Source organism: Colletotrichum fioriniae, assembly GCF_027942845.1.
Source record: "Colletotrichum fioriniae strain IMI 355084 chromosome Unknown scaffold_4, whole genome shotgun sequence".
NCBI classification, from domain to species: Eukaryota; Fungi; Ascomycota; class Sordariomycetes; order Glomerellales; family Glomerellaceae; genus Colletotrichum; species Colletotrichum fioriniae.
This window is the reverse complement of record NW_027076840.1, coordinates 1,442,442-1,461,902: the sequence shown is the minus strand read 5'-3', so window position 1 is coordinate 1,461,902 and position 19,461 is coordinate 1,442,442. Positions and strand designations below refer to the sequence as shown.

The 19,461-nt window shown below is 50.9% G+C and overlaps 6 protein-coding genes across 6 annotated transcripts; all 6 read right to left on the bottom strand.

Moving 5' to 3' along the window:
* Positions 1 to 4,283: 4,283 nt before the first annotated feature.
* Positions 4,284 to 4,927, bottom strand: N0V96_004249 (uncharacterized protein; the record flags this gene model as incomplete). Its single annotated transcript, XM_053188312.2, has 2 exons — positions 4,284 to 4,373; positions 4,433 to 4,927. The coding sequence occupies 2 exons, from the start codon at positions 4,925 to 4,927 to the stop codon at positions 4,284 to 4,286; spliced, it is 585 nt and encodes a 194-aa protein (XP_053054274.2).
* A 1,096-nt stretch (positions 4,928 to 6,023) lies between these two features.
* Positions 6,024 to 6,662, bottom strand: N0V96_004248 (uncharacterized protein; the record flags this gene model as incomplete). The annotated part of the gene is made up of 1 exon (XM_053188311.1): positions 6,024 to 6,662. The coding sequence occupies one exon, from the start codon at positions 6,660 to 6,662 to the stop codon at positions 6,024 to 6,026; it is 639 nt and encodes a 212-aa protein (XP_053054273.1).
* Positions 6,663 to 9,227: 2,565 nt separating this feature from the next.
* Positions 9,228 to 10,733, bottom strand: N0V96_004247 (uncharacterized protein; the record flags this gene model as incomplete). The annotated part of the gene is made up of 2 exons (XM_065757062.1): positions 9,228 to 9,644; positions 9,819 to 10,733. The coding sequence occupies 2 exons, from the start codon at positions 10,731 to 10,733 to the stop codon at positions 9,228 to 9,230; spliced, it is 1,332 nt and encodes a 443-aa protein (XP_065614275.1).
* Positions 10,734 to 12,658: 1,925 nt separating this feature from the next.
* On the bottom strand, positions 12,659 to 14,475 carry N0V96_004246 (uncharacterized protein; the record flags this gene model as incomplete). Its single annotated transcript, XM_065757061.1, has 4 exons — positions 12,659 to 13,254; positions 13,337 to 13,703; positions 13,760 to 14,029; positions 14,050 to 14,475. The coding sequence occupies 4 exons, from the start codon at positions 14,473 to 14,475 to the stop codon at positions 12,659 to 12,661; spliced, it is 1,659 nt and encodes a 552-aa protein (XP_065614274.1).
* A 1,056-nt stretch (positions 14,476 to 15,531) lies between these two features.
* Positions 15,532 to 16,201, bottom strand: TMA20 (translation machinery-associated protein 20; the record flags this gene model as incomplete). The annotated part of the gene is made up of 2 exons (XM_053188308.2): positions 15,532 to 16,102; positions 16,188 to 16,201. 2 exons carry the CDS (start codon positions 16,199 to 16,201, stop codon positions 15,532 to 15,534), a joined length of 585 nt encoding a protein of 194 aa, XP_053054270.1.
* A 446-nt stretch (positions 16,202 to 16,647) lies between these two features.
* On the bottom strand, positions 16,648 to 16,962 carry N0V96_004244 (uncharacterized protein; the record flags this gene model as incomplete). Its single annotated transcript, XM_053188307.1, has 2 exons — positions 16,648 to 16,785; positions 16,852 to 16,962. 2 exons carry the CDS (start codon positions 16,960 to 16,962, stop codon positions 16,648 to 16,650), a joined length of 249 nt encoding a protein of 82 aa, XP_053054269.1.
* Positions 16,963 to 19,461: the final 2,499 nt, after the last annotated feature.

Here is a 19,461-nt window from a genome sequence, read left to right as displayed (position 1 = left end):
ACCTAAAACATCAGACGTGCACCCTCATCACGACGGCGACGCCAAAGTTTCTGCTCGTTGGCGGGGAAGTCTCCGAGCTGTTGCAGGTGGTGCGCTTGCTCTCTTTCAACAACAATCGTACCTCCATTTAACGTTGGCGTCGACGCATTGGAACCCTCCGCTGACTAGCTCCGGAGAGAGTTTCCCAACGGTAGATAGGTTTCTGCCTGTCTGTGGAGAATGAAGTGAACCAGCCATAGAGTCAGTCCTCTAATCTGCAAACCTCAGAAGCACACATAATGTCAACAATTCCCACCGTAATTCCGAAGCCCCATCGCGCGACTATTTCTTTATCTTCTTCGCACCTGGACCAGCCATCAGGCCATCGTTTCCGCTTACAGCTGCTTCCGAAACGAATTGATCATCATCTACATTACCATAACTGTAGTGTGTTGGCATTGACCCATCTACATGCCAAACGGCGGATTGAGAGTTCTGAAGTAGCGAGCGCTTGGTCTTTGGGTCTCCTCTATCGCTCATCATTGAGATAATGTAATCATCAAACCGACTTCAAGCACATACGATCGGACATAGGCCCACTTGACGGAAGAACAAGGTGTTCAAGGAGCTTTGTTCAAAGTTTCAATGACAGATGGCCACTTGTTTGCCGCACCTATCTACTAAGCTGCTATCAACGCGGTCACGGATTTGCTGGGTAAATCTTATTTTCAGGCTTCATAAGCAAAGCCAGACTGTAGCATGTTGTCAAAGCGAGAATCTGTACAAGGCTAGGTAGAGGTGATGAAAAGCAACATTATGAGCACTTGTGAAACCTCGGTCCCTGGGAACGCTGGTGGCATGGACACTCGTAGCCAGCGAACGAGGATCTCTGGAAATCCTTCAGTGTCGACATAGACCCAGAAATGCGCCCAGTTCACTCCAGAAAGTGCTTCTACAATTACCTGCACACTCCTCTGATAAGAGTTTTGGCATTGTTATCTCGCCAACTGCTAGATGGCGTCAGTACATGAGTTTTCATTTCTCCGACTCTGCTTTAACTCAATAGTACTCTTGAACTGATATAAATGAATAGGTTCGGATCCATATATGATTTATTATCTTGGTTTTATTGTATTTCATGCACTAAGTGCCTGACAAAGTTTATTCTTTACAGATATCTCTATATGTGATTCCCCTTCAATAGTGTACACTAGCATATACGTATCTCTTTAAGTTGATAACAATTTGTTATTAGCTCGCAAAAAAGCGCGTATGTCTCTGTTGATACCCTCTAGTGGTTGATGGGATGTTATGCTGGATGGCATATCCTTACACTAATACACATGCTACACCGTGCAACAAGCAGTCTCAACGAATAAAAACCGCCTTTTTCAAAAGGGCGTGTGCTTTTTGTCTTACATTGGCCATAAATTTCTAATTCTGTTTGGGTAAAAGTTACTTCAGATCCAAGGCTCATCGAATAGGTAATCTGTGGCAGCTTGGGATAAAAGCATCCAAAGCTTTCCTCACAGCAACTTGAACACTAAGTAACATAGGGCTGTGCTTCGAACATTCATATCCTATGCCTGATCCACTCATCCAGTCTTCATGAATTGTTAGTAACTTGGCCTGCCTTATTTACTTGAAGGTGGTCATTGAGCCATTGATTTTCTGCTGAGTCATTTTAACCTATGAGTCATCTGCCATCTTCCGGTAGAATGTGTCAATCTAAGCTAGCGCTAGGTGGATAGCCTCCCTCTTGTTCTTCGGTGCATTCGATGATGTTCCTGTTCGGGACCAAATTCTGTTCGGTCGCTGGAACGCAATGGCAAAATGCTTGACGTGTCGAAGGCGAAAAGTGCGTTGTGACGCAGCTCTGCCTGCCTGCTCAGCGTGTGCCCGTCTAGGCTTGGGGTGCCAACGAGTGGGCTCTGAAAGGACACTGACTTGGTCGAGGCCAAGTCAGTCCAGCAGGGGAGGTTTGATCTCACCTCGGAGCATAAGCCTGACGCAGGAGCCTATCTCAAATCGGAACAGACAAAATTATTTCACAAGTACGTGATGACACCTAGCTTAAGATCCGCGAAGGGTGGATTGGAACGTGTTCTCCCCTTCTGACCCAAACTCTACGATGTGCCAATGCCCTTTTCCTCATTCGGTCTTCTCTATCAATATAAGTCGTTTGAACCGTCACCTTGAATATTACCTAATGTCTCTTAGTCGAGGAACTAATTGCTACATCCGAGATTATTCAAAAGACAAGAAATGGGATCGAAATCGAGATGATTTGCTATCAGCTCGACCTGATAACCAACGAAGAACGCTCGTTGGTGTCCTCTGTTGGGTCATTTTCTGTTATTGTTCCTGGGAACGCCGAACTAAACGACCAGGTTCACACACCTAAGGATTCCGAGGCCACTCTCAATGTAGACGCCAGCTTCGAACTTTTCTTTCATGGAATCAATCATGGTGCGTATTACTCTAAGAAGAAGTGATTTAGATTCACAAAGTGTGTCTTACTTATCGTTTCCTTGATTATTAGGAGCTGATCAGGTCTTAGTGGAAGAAATGATAGTCAGCGGCCAAGACATAGGCAAGATTACACCAAAGCCAGACACAATCGAGCAATTGAGCGAGTCACTTGCGTTGGGCTCCGAAGCCAATAATGCTTTTCCGGAGCCGTTCCCAAGCTCAGTCGCACCTCTGCCGGGTGTCACTGAAATAGTCGACGCCGGCAATTTGGTACATGATTTCGACTTCAGTCTCACAGGTCCGAGCACTTTTACCAGCTCCCTGCCGGAAACGACGTTCTTCTTACTTGATCACTACAAATCGAAGATGCTAGACTCTTTTACTCCAAAGAGTAACCGATATCCACCTTGGAAAGTTTTGCACCTGCCCAGCGCCTTGCAGGCTGTGTCAGAGATCAGCATCTGGGGCAGTACAGACCCCGTAAAGACATCTTTGCTGTATGGTGTCTTATCGGTCTGTGCATATAACCTTGAGGCCTCTTCTAAGGCCAACAAGGAGGTCGCCGATTTCTGGAGTCTTGCAGCCACAGAGTTTTCTCAAACTGCGAAGGAGCAATTGTCGCTCGGCAGCTTCCCTGGTAAATATGACTCCTGGCCGAGCCAAGTGAACGAGCTTGCCATAGCGACGATGAGCATAAACACAATATCAGTGAGTTTAATCAAATTTCCTCTACTCTAAGTTCTAGAAATAACGTAGTCAAGGTCATGAGCGGCAAGTTCAACGAAGCGAGGGAATTCCTAGTCGCAGCCGAGCGCCTTATGGAAGATTCAGGTGCGATCGAACCCATTCGAAGTCGAGAGGCAAAAATTCTCCAAAGCATGCTTCGATATACCCGAGTCTTTGAGGAGACAACACATTTTTATCCAGACGTGAAGACGTCCGACAATTGTACCCTTCCTGCCTTACGGCTACCAAGTTCATGTGCCGATGAAACTTCAAGTACACCAGTCGATGTAAAGTTTCCATCTTTGAGAACTAGAGTGTGCATGGAAAATCAGGATTTCAGGCTTCTAGACTCACTCACTCCTAGTACTATATGCCTTAAGGAGGCACAGCAAGAAATCATGCATACGGCCACAACGTTTGAGGCCATCTTTGGACTCCCGGAATCGCTTGTCAGTCTCATATCACGTACAACTCATCTGATAAACGTCTTTAGCACTGGCTTGGTCGAACCAGACACTCCCGTAATCGCCGGCATCGTTCGAACACTAGAGCATGACCTTTGCACATGGACTTTCGCAGGACACGTCATAGATGTGCAACATCCGAGGCAGGATATGGAAAATCAGGGAGAAGCTGCCTTCGATGACGCGAGGGAAGCAATCCATGCAGCAGTGAAGATGTACTTCTATCGAGAAATTCGCCATGTCAACCCAACTTCAATTCAGCATCTTGTTGACAAGGCGTTAAGGCATCTTCTCGATTACGAGAAAGGTATTGAAGAGCGCGGCAACTTGGCTGCAGCGGGGTTGTGCTGGGCTGCCTTTATCGCTGGATGTGAAGCTGAAGGAACCTCTTCAAGACAAGCAATAGCGCGATTTCTATCCCGAGTTGCTCATAAGAGCGGCACCGGTAACTTTGGAGCTGCATCGGAATTCCTGCCCAGAGTGTGGGAGTCAAGGATGGGGGTAGGGAAGTTTGATCAAAGCTGGAGGGAAGTGATGAGATCGTCAAATACATGTCTCATTTTGTCATAATGTATCATCTCAAGACCTGGCTTTTTGGTTTATATGCACTTAAACTTACTGCTTGGTTTTTCGCCTCATTGCCTACTTTCCGCGACTTTCTGGTCTAAATGTGAGGCCTCGCAATAGTATCTCGTTCTGGATTTCCGGCTGAAACTCGCAGTAGAGCGAATCCTGAGGCAGTAGAGTCAATTAATAATCCTTTGATCATTCAAGAGGGCACTATCACTCACCGAGTCACTACTCGTTTCGAAGGTGTGCTTGGCTGTAGCATCATCGATGCATTTCTTCTCGAGGCCATTCTTTGCAGCCGCTTCCACTAGCAGCTGTATCTCACAACAGCGCTCCATCAGAGTGAAGAGATAAGCGGCTTCATCAACACTCTGGCCGACGGTGAGTAAGCCGTGGTTTTGCATGATCAACCCTCTCCCATTGAGACTCAAGGCCGATGCCACAGGGTCACTCAAGCTTTCTTCAAAGACCAGGCCACCATAACTGGCGAGCACGGCTTGTGCGTCTCCATAAAACATGGCGGCGTCTCCATTCAACATCTCAAAGGGGCGCCCAAATGCTGACCAGGCTTTTCCGAATCTAGAGTGACAGTGGCACGCGGCAACAACATCAGGACGGGTCTTGTGAATTGCGGAGTGGATGAGGAACCCTGCCGCATTCACTGGACGCGATGTGTTTCCTCCAACGACTTCTCCCTTTTCGTTCACTAACGCCATGTCGCTAGGGGTTAGCAACGCGAAGTGAACGCCGAGGCTGCGAAGATAAATCAGCTTTCTAATGTACTTCTCTTGTAAAAGTCAATGCGAAAATTTTCCTACGGATTGAGCCAGAATCTATCGGGGAACTCTGGATCACGAAGGGAAATGTGCCCGGCCATTCCCTCACTGTAGCCTCTGCGCGCAAATACATGGAAGGCATGTGCCATGTGATCCAGCATGAAGGCGCGCTTCTCGGCGATGTTAGGGAACGTAGGCATTGCCTCCATGGTACTGCCCTGTACGATGGCATTGAGTGGTGTTTTCTTTCGGCCGTCTGAAGAAGACATTGTGATGTTGTGAAGCCGAGTCTTCGTGTCTGTGCTTGGTATGGAAGCTCAAAGTCAGGTAAGATCAATGTATGAGTGGCTCAGCTGAATTGAGAGAACTATGAGGTTGCGGTACCTGGTAGTAGAGCTCAGTCCACCTGGAAGGTCAGTAACTCATTCTTATAACATAGCGACACTCAATTACATCAGAAAGACCAAGTGGGTCATCGAACACTTTAGTCGTCGTCGGCCGAGCTCGCCCAAATCAGAAGGCAAATGGGGAGAAGGGACTCCACCCATCTAATTGCGCTAAAACTTCGAGGGACCAGGCTTCAACGTCTATTGACCGAAACAAGCATTACGAGTACGTGTGATTTGGCTTGAGAGATTTTGTTTATTGATGATTCGTCAGGCCCAACTCGCTACTATTTTCAGTTATGTCGGCCGACGTTTCCCAAGCTGTAAGAGAGAAAGTGGGTCGGTCACCTTTACTATGTAGGTAGTACAGGGTAGACCGATTAGCATGCCTAAGAAGTGGTTTCTCAATAATTGGGTGGAATCCAATGAGGAATTTGCTGGCACTCACTTGAGACCGTGTTTTTCTATCACGGCAGCCTTCGATGTAGACACGATTTTACTGCTTCAGGCTCACTGGAGACAAGGACTTGTGTGTTGGGTGGATCTCTGTTCTCTTTGACAATGGGTATCTACTCCCGACTCCGGTATCATTCTTGAAATTAAAACCTAGTTCAACTCCTCAACTAATCCTAGGATTCAATATTGAGCCCTCAGATAGCCTGGCATGCTTCGACTGGGATGCCCAAAAATCTGGTCAATCCGAAAAGTCTACCCATACTCTCCTTAGCTCCAACCCTCAGCTCCTTTTTCACAGCACTTCTCAATGACCCCTTCCAACCAAGTACGGCCTCAGCCGTTGGCGCCCAGCCGCGGGATAACTCAACTTGTGCAGGCTGCATCGTCATCCACGGCGTCCTCTCACCAACCAATTGGGGCGGGTATACAGCCGAGAGCTGCCAAATCTGCGCCGCCGAGGCCGGCATTGGGGACCGGGCAACTACCCAGTAGAATCTGCTCAGTGTATCGACGCCGCCGGTCAAAGCTTCATCAAACGCGTCGGGGTCACCGCTCGAGGCGCGAAGGAACTGCAAGTACACTTTCGTCAGACGCAACGCATCGTTGGCGCGACAGTCGCGAAGCTGAGGCGTGTCCGCAGTCCATAGTGGCGTGTAGTGATACGGGTGGTCGGGCTCACGAGCGTTGCCGAGATCGCCGAATTTCCACTTTCTAGGATCATGCTCGGATGCCACGAAGATGTTGTCTAGCTTGACGTCGTCGTGACACAGGTCATGCGCCATGTGTAAGCTGTCGAGTGCTGAGAGGAGAGACTCGAGAGATGGTCTGAACATTTGATCGAGCTCACGATACGAATGCCGGTTGCTAGGCGTACGTAGCTTCTTTGCTAGGTGTTTTAGAGTGCCTGACCTTAGGAACGGCGAGACGAGGTGCCATTTCGGGGCCCCCAATGGTTCTGTAGCGGCCAAAAAGTAATCTCGGACCGGGACGAAGTGTTCTCTGTACTGCTCGTCGTCCAGCAATGTCGAGCCATCATCGTGTCCGCCCATAATCAGACTAGCAGGGATCTCTGTGGGCCATCTTCTCGAAGACGCGTCTGTCCCTTGAAGGCAATTTCGAAATGGACTGGTTTCCTCGTTGTAGACTTTGATGACAGTATTGTTGAATGTGAACGTTTCGCCCTCCCTGCCTTTGCCTAGCTTCTTCCAATGGCGCCGGTTGTCGAGCAAGATGCCACGTTCAGAACTTGCTGTATCGGAATTGACTTCCCATATGGTGCTTGAAAGTATCGCCTCATCATAATCTGAGAGGGATTTGAACTGCGTCGGGAGATACTTGACTCTCATGTCCTCTCGATAGCGGAAATGAAGGTCCAATACATGATACATGACAACGATGGAAGCAATTGCCAGGAGCCGAAGTGTCATCCGCGCAGTGAACGACTTCAGCCCCCTCCGGCGAGCCCCGACGGGGCTCCAACTGCGACCTTTCATCGACAAACGTCAATATGCTGTGATGATTGAGTGTAGTAATCTTTGTGGGAAGATTCGTCGATGAAAAACCAGCGGCAGCCCCTTCCGTCTAATAAAGACGGCCGCCAAGCGGCCAAGTACCGTCAGAAGCAAGTAGCTCATCCATGTCGTTCGTGTGAACCGATTTATAATAATACCAGGGAGGGGGAAGAAAGCGAATAAGTTGCACGACTACAACGTTCACCGTCGTCATGTCGCCAAGGGGCTGCCACGTCGTCTAGCCATCCCCGTCTTGGGGACCCTCCCACCCCAAAGCCAGGTTTATGACAGCCCAGGTTTCGCTCATCTCGGCCGCTGAAACAGGTGAGCCTTTCAAGATGGTTGCATCGACAACCTTTCTCTGCTCTGGTGAGACCCACAAACAAGGCGGAACCCGGGCCAGCTCAAGTCATGGCAAACATGCGCCCCAAGCTTGGCGATGCCTATTCTGTCTCCTTGCCGACGGCCATTGTGGCGTACTTCCGTCGAGAAATGGACCTCCGTAATGAGTGCCGTCTTATGAGTCCATGCGTTGTCGATCTTGGGTGTCGGCCAAGGATACCTTGGAAACCAATCAAATCTCCAAGGACTGTTCCGAAAACCTGCCCAGGTGCTGCCGTTGGGGCTGATATTTCGCAAGCGAACACGGCACTTGGGCACACAGGTTTTCGGAACCTGGTCCTAGCTGGGGATCTGAAGCACGGTAGACCTCGGGATGACCTCAGTCTTTCCTCTTCTAGTCGAAGATGGAGGGGCGCCTTGGGTGCGGTAGCACAAGTGGGAAGGCGAAGTCAGATTAAGGTCAATCTGGGGTATGGGACAGAAGAGGATCTCCCTCCCACCCCAACGAAGTCGACCTTCCTGCGGGGACTGATGTCATGGATTCCCTGGCCATCGCTGAAAACACCAGGTCAATTATGGACATGTCATCTTGCGCTTTATGTGCAGACTAACCTTCCCGAACGCCACGTCGTTATTTCCACGACAACGGCCGCCGCCGAGTGTCTGCCGGTTTCTTAATTGGCCTTATTGCTCGGTTTGGATGTCAGCCAAGGGTTTCTACTTATCCATGGGTAATCATTTTCCATTAGAATAATCATCACTGGCCTTTTTGCCTCTTTGCTAATGAAAATGCATTCTTTTCCCCGCTGAATCTACTGAGCAGGCACCGGATTCCCCAACGTGATGGACTGCATGAAATATGGAACCCTGCCGTCGTCCGATGAGCGGTTGAATCTAGATGGACCGCCTTGCCGTCCAACATTCAGCTGGAAGCGCCGCTTTGACGAATTGTGATTTGGCGTGGCTTCTTCGACCTGTTTTGCCCATCTTACCTTGCATGGAATTTCGGTTCAGTCAACTTCTCAAGTACTTAGTTTACTTGTAAAAAGGTCCAAGTGATACAACAGACTTGCTCCCAAAGGCGGACAATACCGCGATCCGAAAGGTTGGGGTCCTATAGCTGAAAAGGCAAAATCCGCCTCGCCCGTTTGAGCCCACAGACTGCCGCACAGCGCATGCCAAGAAACTCAATGGGGGTTCCTGCAGCAGAACAGAATTGCGAGGCTGTTTGAAGTCTTATATGCAAAGCGTCCCGAGCTCGACCTTTGGGTCACGAACCACCCACCCACCCAGACATAGGAAAATGAAGCCACACAGAGTCTGTTATTAAGCTTAGCTTTCCTCTCCAACAAGGATATTAGATTATTACATTCGTGCATTGACAGTACATGTATTGTTGACTGTGAAGGGCGGATTTGATCAACGCCTGAGGCTAGAGTCTAAGAACTTGAAGTCTTTTCAATATACGCGCTTCGCGTTTCGCCGACTTCGTTATAGTGACAAAGGCTCAACGAGTTCCGTTGGGCGCACTAGTTTTGAAGTTGCTCATAGACTTGGCCCATGCTGTACCCACCACTTCTTGAGATTATTCTCCATATGAATGAAATAACACGTTCCTTGACAATCCTCGTGCCTACAGTCATTCGAAGGCCAGTGTTTGTCTTCGAACGCTTGCCTTTCGGAAAGGGCAGAGTCTACGCGTAGAGCTTCACCACATACGGCCAGGTGGTGAAGCTGCTGTTTCTTCATGTGAGCCCATTCCTTCTGCAATGCTTTCAACCCCGCCGCGACCCTCCGGCGTTCCTCGTATAGATACTGGATCATGTTTCGCGGCAGGACGTGAACCAGCTTTGTCTCTGGGATCTTCCAACATCCCACGTTAGGGCCATCGTCTGTCATCCGCATCTCAACACGGTCCTTCTCCTTGGCAAGCATCGCAACCATCTGATGCTCGAGATAGACCTGTCGAAGCCGTCCCAGATACCCATGATAGGATGCAGCCCCCGATTCGGCCCCGCCTCCGGCCCCAGATTCTTGGCGGTCCTCCATAAGTTTCGCAAAATTCAATGCCCCGAACCCGGACCGAAGAAACCCACTCCCGAACGCACCGTCACACCAACAACTCTGCCCGCCTACATCAACAAGCTCAACATCTACCGCCACAAAATCACTACTTCTCCTTGCCACATCAACAGCGCTCTCCTCCACCGCCGGCGACGGAAAGCAGCGTTCAAACATGCTCCAATTCTCCACATCACGCCGCATCCACTCCACAAACCAGAGCTCCTCCACAGATCCCAACAGCCTCAGCAGCAGAGAGACGACTACCGACGCGGTCGCCGGTACGACCTGCCACGGCGCCGCCATGTCCATGTCGTACAGCACAGACGCCGAACCCTCCAGCGCGAGCCTGCGCACCCGTTGCAGATCCGCCGCCGTGAACTGGCCCACGTCCCACAGGCCCCCGCTCAGCAACTCGAGACGTTCTTCTTCCTCGTAGGCGACCTGTGAGAGGAAGAGAGTATCCCTATCAAAGTGGAACCATGTTCGTGGCTCGGCCGTCCGCGTCGCAAAGGCCAGGCGGTAGCCGCCCCGCATGAGCACACTGCGAGACTCGGCGCAAGTGTGCAGTAGCGGTGGTATCGGAGCCTTGCTGTATAAGTAGCCCTCCCTCATGAGCTCCCACGCGACCTTTGGGTCGTTGGCTAGCCATGCGAGGGGTATTTCTGGACATTGAGCGGACGGAGTCCAGGGTTGTGGGATCGGTTTGCTGCCGGTGAAGCCGTGCTCCTCTAGGGTCGTTTGGCGGAGGCTACGTCCATCTCTTATATGCTGTTGGATCTCAGCAGCCCAGTTGATGCTGAAGAACCCGATATCAGGGTGGATATGGAGCTGGACTGGGTGTGTACTCAGGATCTCCTTGAACTCGTCAAAGTCGATAACCGTCTTTTCCTCAACGTTCACAATACGTGGTGGGGTGGCAAGCCAGTAGATTTCTCGCCGGATCTCAAACGGGAGAGACAAGAAGTAGGGAAATGTGCTCAGGTCCATAATGTTTTGTACCGTGAAAACTAACGTGTAGCTTAACGTGAACCAGAGCCAGCCGTCAAAGAAGCAAAAGTAGGCTTAGGTTCCGAATGTGTTGAGTGGGGTTATGCTACTCTAGGCAGCAATGCAGAAGTCGCAGGGGTGAACAGCACCTTAGGTAAGTAATGCAGCACATTCTTCATAGACGGATTGGCATGTACTCCGGACTTTGGTTTCTCAACGATAGACTCTCGTTGAAAGACAGCATTTCTGCAGAAGTTCCAGCTCTCAATCCACCAAATACCATGTACCGGCCTGAATGGCGGGAACACATGCCTTAATCGGGAGAGACCGTCAATATAAGGGCAAATGGAAGTTTCCGATGCCAAGATTGTTCCCTGTGTAAGTCGCTCTATTTTGACGTCTGACATACGGCCGGTGGGACAGTTCTGACTGCGCGTTGTAATGGCCGCTCATCACTTCCTTCCTAGTCGACCAGGTCTTTGGTCTCAAGCAAGTGCTATAGGACATAGATTAATGGTCAATTGTGAATACAAGGCAACTGTGAGATCAGATCACGACAGGATTCAATCGACATCTGTTGTGAAAATGATACATGTACTCTTCAAAGTGATGGGGAAAACAACGTCCCCAGGATCGAAGACCTCGGAGACTGGTTGCCGATTCATGCAGCTCTACGGCAATTTTTCTCGCGGGTTGCCAGGCCACGGTAAATCGTGCCAGAAACGGCTCCATACGATCCAGTAGACAAGATAATTCTAGAACCCCAGAATCCTGGGAAATAGGCAATTTCCACCAAAAAGCTCTGCTGAGTCGGTGACTAGCTCCAATGTCAACCCGGTTCCACCAATGTGGTTGTGGTTAGGATGGAGCTCTCCATAGTATGTACGTATGGCCAAGCTATCTCCCCGAGAACGCAAGAGCACAGGCTGCTCCCAGCTGAACAGCGCATTCGCCTTGCCCATGTAGAGAAGATATGCGCTGACTAGTGTTCTACGACAGCTTCTGGGGCTATGGCCAATATAAGTAGGTTTGTAGGGGAGGCCCAAACATGACTCGAATACCGCATCTTATTGAAAATCACCGAGCTTCTCTCCCCGAAACCACCAGGGGGTTTGACTATGCGGATTTGCGCCCCCTAGTTCAGACCTCAGTGCGTAGGATGGGTAAAAAATACGGATTTTAAGCAGGGTACCTAAGGAGAGGGTCGCTGTTTGTATAAATGGTCGCGAGAACCTTTCCATTAAACACCTATCTGGTACCTTTTGCTAGCTCTCCAGATCAACCAACGACTTACAACTCGAAAAAAAAAAAGCCAACTACAATTACCAACTCACTCTATCCACTTCGACCATCATGCAATTCACAACTCTCTTCGCATTCGTAGCCGCCCTGGCCTCGCCCGCGATCGCGGCGTCATGCAGACCATACAACAACCCGGGCATGATGGAAGGCAACTCGTGCACCGCTAGAGAATCTTGCCCCGTGGGCCAGAGATTCGGAGAAATCAAGGGATACAACTTTGGCGATGCCGGCAAGCCGTGTTCTGTTGACGTAAGACACAAATTCAGCACGAGATATCAGGTCATGTCTGTACTATGCTGACATCTCAATAGTTCACCTGCTGTACTCGGTAGAAGCTTTAGGAGGATTGGATATCGAGATGAGAAGGCAGACTCCTTTCTAAAGTCAGCATCGTCGGCACAAGCCATGTTGGAACGTGCTTCAAATCGGTTGTAGAAAACCTCGGAGTGTTTCTTTAGAATTGTTGATTCTTCTACATAAGACACAAGCGCTAGAATTTGAGCCATCTTGACTTTTTCGCCTCCAGCATCCGCAACATGGCCGAACGTGACACATTTCATTATCCACATTGAAGAACGCCGCTCCTTTTGATCCACAGAGACTCAAAGTCCTTATGGAACGCCTTACGGCAACAGTCTCTTGGGCGTACGAGGGTAGTACGCCGCAAGGTGGACACTGGGCAAAGCCAGGAACCAAGCAACCACACGATCGAGACCGATACCACCACCACCGTGGGGCGGCACACCAACCTGTCGGAACACCGTGAGGTACTCCTTGATTCCTGCGCTCTCAGGGTCGATGCCCTTGGCGCGGATGCGCTCCTCAAGCTCAGCCGGGTCGTTGATACGCTGACCACCGGAGAGAACCTCCTGGCCACGGATGAAGAAATCGAAGGCGTTCGTTACGCGAGTGCCCTCACCAGTCGTGGTGCCGGCATCGTCAAGCTTGGCATAGAACGGGCGGGCCGTCTCGGGGAACTTGTCGATGACGTAGAAGTCGGTGTTGAACTTCTTGCGCACGACCTCTCCAAGGGCCTTTTCTTGGGGGGTGCTCATGTCCTCGTCGTCACGGACGTTGGCGAACTCAGCAGGACCCTCTTCGCGGAGAAGCTTCTGGGCCTCGGCGAAGGTCAAGCGGACCTCCTTGCCGGGCTCAGGAAGGAGGAGGGGCTCGGAGTTATAAACGGAACGGACGGTCTCAATCTCGTCGGCGCATCTCTCTGTAGCAACAAAAGTCATGGTTAGTATTTGCAAATGAAAAAAATCATATACGTTGGGGGTTCGGGCTGGTTATCAACTAACCCTGGATGCCACGGAAGATGGACAGCAGGACGCCCTCCAGGACGGTGAGGACCTCGGTGTAAGACTGCTTGATCTCCATTTCCACATCAAGACCGGTGAACTCGGTCATGTGTCTCGGGGTGTTGGAGTTCTCGGCTCTGAAAACGGGGCCAATGCTGAACACACGCTCTCTGCCACCTGCAATTTCGAATTGCTTGTAGAACTGAGGTGATTGGGCGAGGAAAGCTTCCTCGCCGAAGTATGCGAATCGGAAAACGTTACCGCCACCTTCGGAGGCAGCGCCGATGAGGCAGGGAGGCTCGAATTCCTTGAACTTCTGGTTCTCGAGGTACGAACGGAAGATCTTCTTCACTTCGATACGAATATCCTGTGCCGGTACAGTCAGTAAAAGCATTAAAAGCTTGGTATTGAGTGCAAACGTACGGCAATGGCCTGCTGGACGGGGGCGCGCTTGTGCATGGCAATGTTGTCGAGATGGGTAAGCATTGTCGCGGAGGGCACCGTGCTCGTGTTTTCAGCAGCCTTCTCCTTCTCGGCTTCAGCATCGGCGGCGGGGGCCTTCTCGTCGCTGAAGTTGACAATGGGCTGGCTGGCAGCTCCCATGGTCATGCCAAGCATGGCGGGGGCTGGTGCGAGGACGAAGCACTTGGTGATGTGGAGCTCCAGACCAGAGACACGGCAGCTCTTGACGGGCTCGAGAGAGGCTGCTTCACCTTGGCCTCAACCACCACGTAACTCTCGGGGTTGATACTGGTGATCCACTTGACCATGCGGCGACTGACAATGGGCTCCTCGTCAGATGCCATGACAACACCCTGGATGTTCCAGTTGCCTCCCTTGCGGAGCTCGACAAAGCCCATCTTGGCACTCTGAACACGAGAGTTCTGAAGCCATGCACGGACGATGACGGTCTTGCCATTGTGGGAATCGTTCAGCTCGCGAATTTCGACTTCTTCGGCGTCCTTGCTGAAGACAGGCTTGGTGCCGTAGTTGTCCTGGGCGGGGTCGTCCTCGAGAGTGACTGCGGCGGCTTGCTGGGCGAGCTCTGCAGCGCGCGCAGCCTTCATGGCCTCCTTCTTGGCCTTGGCCTCGGCCTTCTTCGCGCCCTTCTTGGACGTCGGGGCTGCTTCGTCGGCCATGATGCTGAGATTTGTCGTTCTTGGTGATTGAGCTCGACACACGATCAGGCGTGGAATTGAGGGGTAAGGTGAGGTACAGAGTAATGGAGGGGCAATGAGGGGCAAGGTGGGAAAAATTTGGATGTCATTCCACCACGTGACTCTTATACCAGCAATGCACAGACCACTACAGCTCGGCGTGACGTGGATTCGGAGAGCTTCTTCGGTCAGATGTCTGCTTTTGTACTGAACTTCTGTAGTCATATCGAGTTGTGAATACGGCTCATTGAGCTTCACAGATTTAGGTGACTCACTGTCCAGCCGCATCTAAGCGTGAAATCGGTATGAATTCAAGGGAGCCAAGCTGCAATATCAGCGTCCTGGGACTATATGAGCTGATCAATGAAAGCGATTGTCGTCAACATACCGGGAGTCTCAGTAAGTTCTGAGATGTTACAATCAGCATCGATGCTGTAGACAGTCAGATTTCTCTCTTGGATATTGTGAATCTACCATCCATCGAAATGAGCGGTTTAAAGCTTGCTGAAGTAAACCTGTGCTCAGACCCAATTACTCCGTGTTTTCCTCATCCTCATCATCTGCCTCACCAATGGCCACAGATGTGAGATTTTGGCATTGACATACTCTCTTTTGCTACTTTGATGTGTGATCTCAGAGTTTTTTCTCAAGTCTTTGCCTGGACATTCCATCTGAACAGTGACTTCGAAACTGTCGAACCTCTTTCTGTTAATGATGAAGGGTCTTGGGTCTAGGCAAGATCCCATTCGCGAGCCTTGCTGTTGGCGAGTCCTGAGCAATCATGTCAAGCACCAGGTAAACTCAAAGTGAAGAATCACAAACCTATCAAGCTGGCCAAGGAAGGTCACACCGTAGACAAATCCAAAAGCACAAGGGAGTATGTCATCTCGGCAGGAAATTGAGCAAGTAAAAGGCATGCTTTTGTTGGGTTTTGTTCATGCTCCACGCATTTTGCATTGTCATCTGGTTCCTCCCCCTGATATCATATGTGCAAATTCACCTCTTCGTTCATATACCGATCCCTAGCCTCAAGCACCTTTAGTCCGTTCCGAGCCTCCACAGACCATCGCCGAGGAAATGCGCTTCCTCCACCACAGGCCCCTTGCCCTTATCCTTGACCTCCTTAGTACCAGCAACCAAGAACCCAACAGCGCACGCCTCCGTCTTGCCCTCTGCCATGATTACAACTGGCTCCCCCTTCTCCAGCTCCCGGCTCCATCTCCCTTCCTCGTCGACGCCCTCGGCGCCCTCCCGAGGCTCAGGCAACCGGCCGCCCGCGCTCGTCAGTCCGGGGGCCATGAGCGTGGCGCCCGAGAGCACGAATCTGATGGCGCCGCGGTCGATGCGGATAGTCGGGAAAGCTTGCGGGAAACGGTGGACGAGCTTGAGGTGCGGGACGAGGGTGGCGTTGTCCTGCTGGTAGAAGAGTGGCTGCTGCTCGCAGACGAAGAGGGAGCAGCGGTCGGGCAGCTTCATCTGCTCGAGAGAGGCCTTTTTGGGCATCACTTCTTCGATGTAGGGGTTTAGGAGAGGGTAGCTCGAGAGGAGCGAGTCGCGGAGGGAGCGCTGGACGGAAGACTTGAGCTTCTGCTTCGGCTTGGAGGTGATGCTGCGATGGCGGGGTAATTTTGTTAGCTTTCCAGTGGCTTTTCTGTGGTTTGATCGTTGGATAAATGGGGCATATGGCGACGTACTCTTTCTTGAACATTTTGGCGGTATTACAATCGATGTCTACTAAAGAAAAGAAGGGGGCATCACTGGTGTATTTGGGACGTAGTCGAGATCTGTCGCGTCTGTGGCAGTCTGGTGGTGGTTGATGGTGGGGTTGTGAGGAGTGAGCATCGCCGACGAAAATTGCCCCGCAGTCGGGCGGGCGGGGTGGACCAATCATGCACTAATGGAGGGGCAGGTATCGTGACACCTCACGCGCGAGGGGCTTCACAATCCCATCACGTCACTTTGATCGATAAGAGGAAAGGGACAAATTCCGAGATTGCATGGTTTCGGGAATTAAAAATCATAATTCTTCAAAAGTTCGTAACTATACTGTCATGCAAAAAGCTCTATCGTAACCCATGATCGCGTTTGCGCTCCCGTGGCCCTTGTTCAGAATCTGTCCGAACGCAGGCTCAGGAGCTCCATCGTTGCGACAGCTCAACCGTGGTTGACGTGAGAGACAGTTCCGTCCTCCTTGACGTGAACGTTGAGTCTGTTGGGTCTGAAGTCCTTGGTGACCATCATGCCAGGCTCGATTACGCGGGACTCCTCGGGGAGATCCCTCTTGCAGAAGGTCTAAAATAGCATCAGTGTTAGCGTTGTTAAGCACATTGCCAGCGATCAGGATGAGGGTTTGCTCACTGTCTCGTTAGACTCCTCCTCGTGAAGCTTCTTTCCGACGAGCTTGTTGGTCCAGAGCTGAGTCTTGTCATCGGAGTCATTGTTGTTGATACCAGGTACGACGAGAGGCATGATGGCGGTTGTGGTTGTGAGATTTCTAAGGGTGTTGGTTGATGCCGGGCTGGTGAAGAGGTTTGTACTTAGGTGTGCGAAACTAGGTATATCGTGAGGTTGAGGGGGATGAAGACAAGAAGGTAAGTAATGGTTTAATAGCAGAGAAGCGTTGTGGACGTCCAAAACAGGAAGGTTGGAGGTCTAGAAGCTGCATCGACCGATGACGTCGGTAATCGTGTGGGGGCGGGGGTTTTGTTTCTCACAGAACTCAGGGACTCCTGCTCGTCCGACGCAAAGCGCCGCCGGGACGATCTTGGAACCGAAGCACGTCAACCTCTTAAGTTCCGGCAGTACGGAGTACATACAGAGGCCCTCACCAATCCCTGTTTCTTATCTTGCTCGGGTATTAGAGCAAGATGGCAGATAACGTTTAGTTCCGATGGGCTTATTCAACATCAAATTCGCGTCCAAGTTTAGGGTAGATGTGTGCATGTGATTCATAACCAACCACACCCTATACTGAATTGCTGCGCAGCATAAACAGCGATTCATATTTTGAGCGCCGGCCGGGCTGGGTGACGTTTTGAACACATCATTGATACCTTGGCGCGTCTCTCCATCGATTCAGAACTGAAGTAATATGTCCTGGAACTACTTGACGCACGAATGGGATGGGACCATTCACAATTCAAATAGGGAAGGTAGCAGCCACTGTGCCATGTTAGGGAGGTGTACGAACAGGTTGAAGAAAGTTGGTGAATCTGCCCATGTCTCCACCAACGCTGATTCCTCTGCCTATCCAGGTACAAGACAGTTAGAGTAACTCAGCCGACCCCAACACCACGTTGACTGCGCTGCGCATCGCATATGACTGCACCGCCTCAACAATACGGTCGGAAGTTCTCTGGTTGTTACTGACTGGGAATAAGGTACGAATGCACTTTTTGAAGCAATCCAAGTCCAAAAGGTTGGGAGTTTGATGGAGCGGAGTCCACTTGCCCTTCGAGGAGCTAACCGGGACTACAACGAGGTAAGCACAGAATTAAGGTAAGCACGGGCAGGGCTGGACTGGGCCGCAATTGGGTCTGTGTACCTTACTTGTAGACAGGATGTCAGGCGCCTTCCTTCCTCTTAGGCAGAATCTTTCGAGATGGTTCTTGCCGCTCCTTCGTTGCCTCGACGGAAAGAAGGAGCCAGCCATCTTGATGCTTCCTGCTAGGTATGAAGCTACTGGCCCGTTGACGTGCCGTTGTCTGGTCAGCTCCACCTCCCGTCATTTCCTGTGCCTGGCAAAAATCGGTCCGAGGAAAGATGCAATGGATGTCACGGCGTGGGATAGGAAGCATTCCATTCCATCCGCACCTTTGGAATGTGTTCGGGTTCCTGATATTGCCGATCCCCTCGACCTTCGCTTCTTAGCAATTACTTCACCCCTGGCCGAGTTTTGATGTCCGCGGCAACAAAATTCGCCCCACCCCGATCTCATGGTTCCAGATTCCCATCATCTTTAATGGGGCAATGATTACGGCTACGAATCTAGATCCTGCTGACGGTGTTTGTTTTCTTGCTTATTGCTAACAGAAAGGCGACCCTGTCTCAGGTGGATGCTTGTTTGGGGTGATTCCCATCGTCTGACCGCATCGCCGTGCTGTTTCCCGGCCAAGCTCTCGCAGGAACGGCACTGGCACCAATAGTGCAGATACAAGACGCCAATGTAAAAAACGAGGCCAGAGAAATTATCCTGCCTGCTTCTTTCTGCCTATCTGCAGACTCAACGACATACCGAAATGTCGAAAAGCTCGATCCAATCATTCAGCCACGGGTAATCCCCGACGTCTAATGATCAATAAGACCTCAGCTGGTGCATGGTGTTGTCCGATTAGGGACGGAGACGAGGGGTTGGCTCAGCTTACAGGGTGGCAGGTCTCAGCCACGAGCAAATCGAAGCAAACAACCAGCGGCCAGTTGGAGCCGCAGCAGGGATCAATGACCACAGCCCTCAGCACTAACACCAAGCGAGCAATCACTTCTTATTCTCCTTCAGTCCTCAGCCATCAGGGAAGCTATTTCCTAACCCCCCGCCAGATGAAAAATGCTGCAGCCTGTTACATGCTACATGCTAGATGTTGCATGGCGGAATTGGTCCACGACAAGGCAGATGCGAACCCGGTGCGGCGGCTCGCCATTGGCCTGTCTTCCGAAATCCAGTGCAAGTTCCCCCTCGCCTCGTGGGGTTCCAAGTCTTAGAGTTTGCTCTGTGCCCTTCCTCTTAGACCATTTAGGCCAAGCCGCGTGCCGGGAACAGCATATGCTATTTTAGCTCGAGGATGTGGATTCTGGGCCCATTGCGCTTTTCAACAATCAATAGCCTCATAGGGAGACTCGGCTGTATCGACTGAAAGACTTTGTTTTGCGACGGAATTCAGACCTCTGCGTAGTTGACGTCGAATGAGACAAAGTTGAGATTCTCTCAAAAAAAAAAAAAAAAAAAACCAAAGAGATATGCTACTTAAGAAC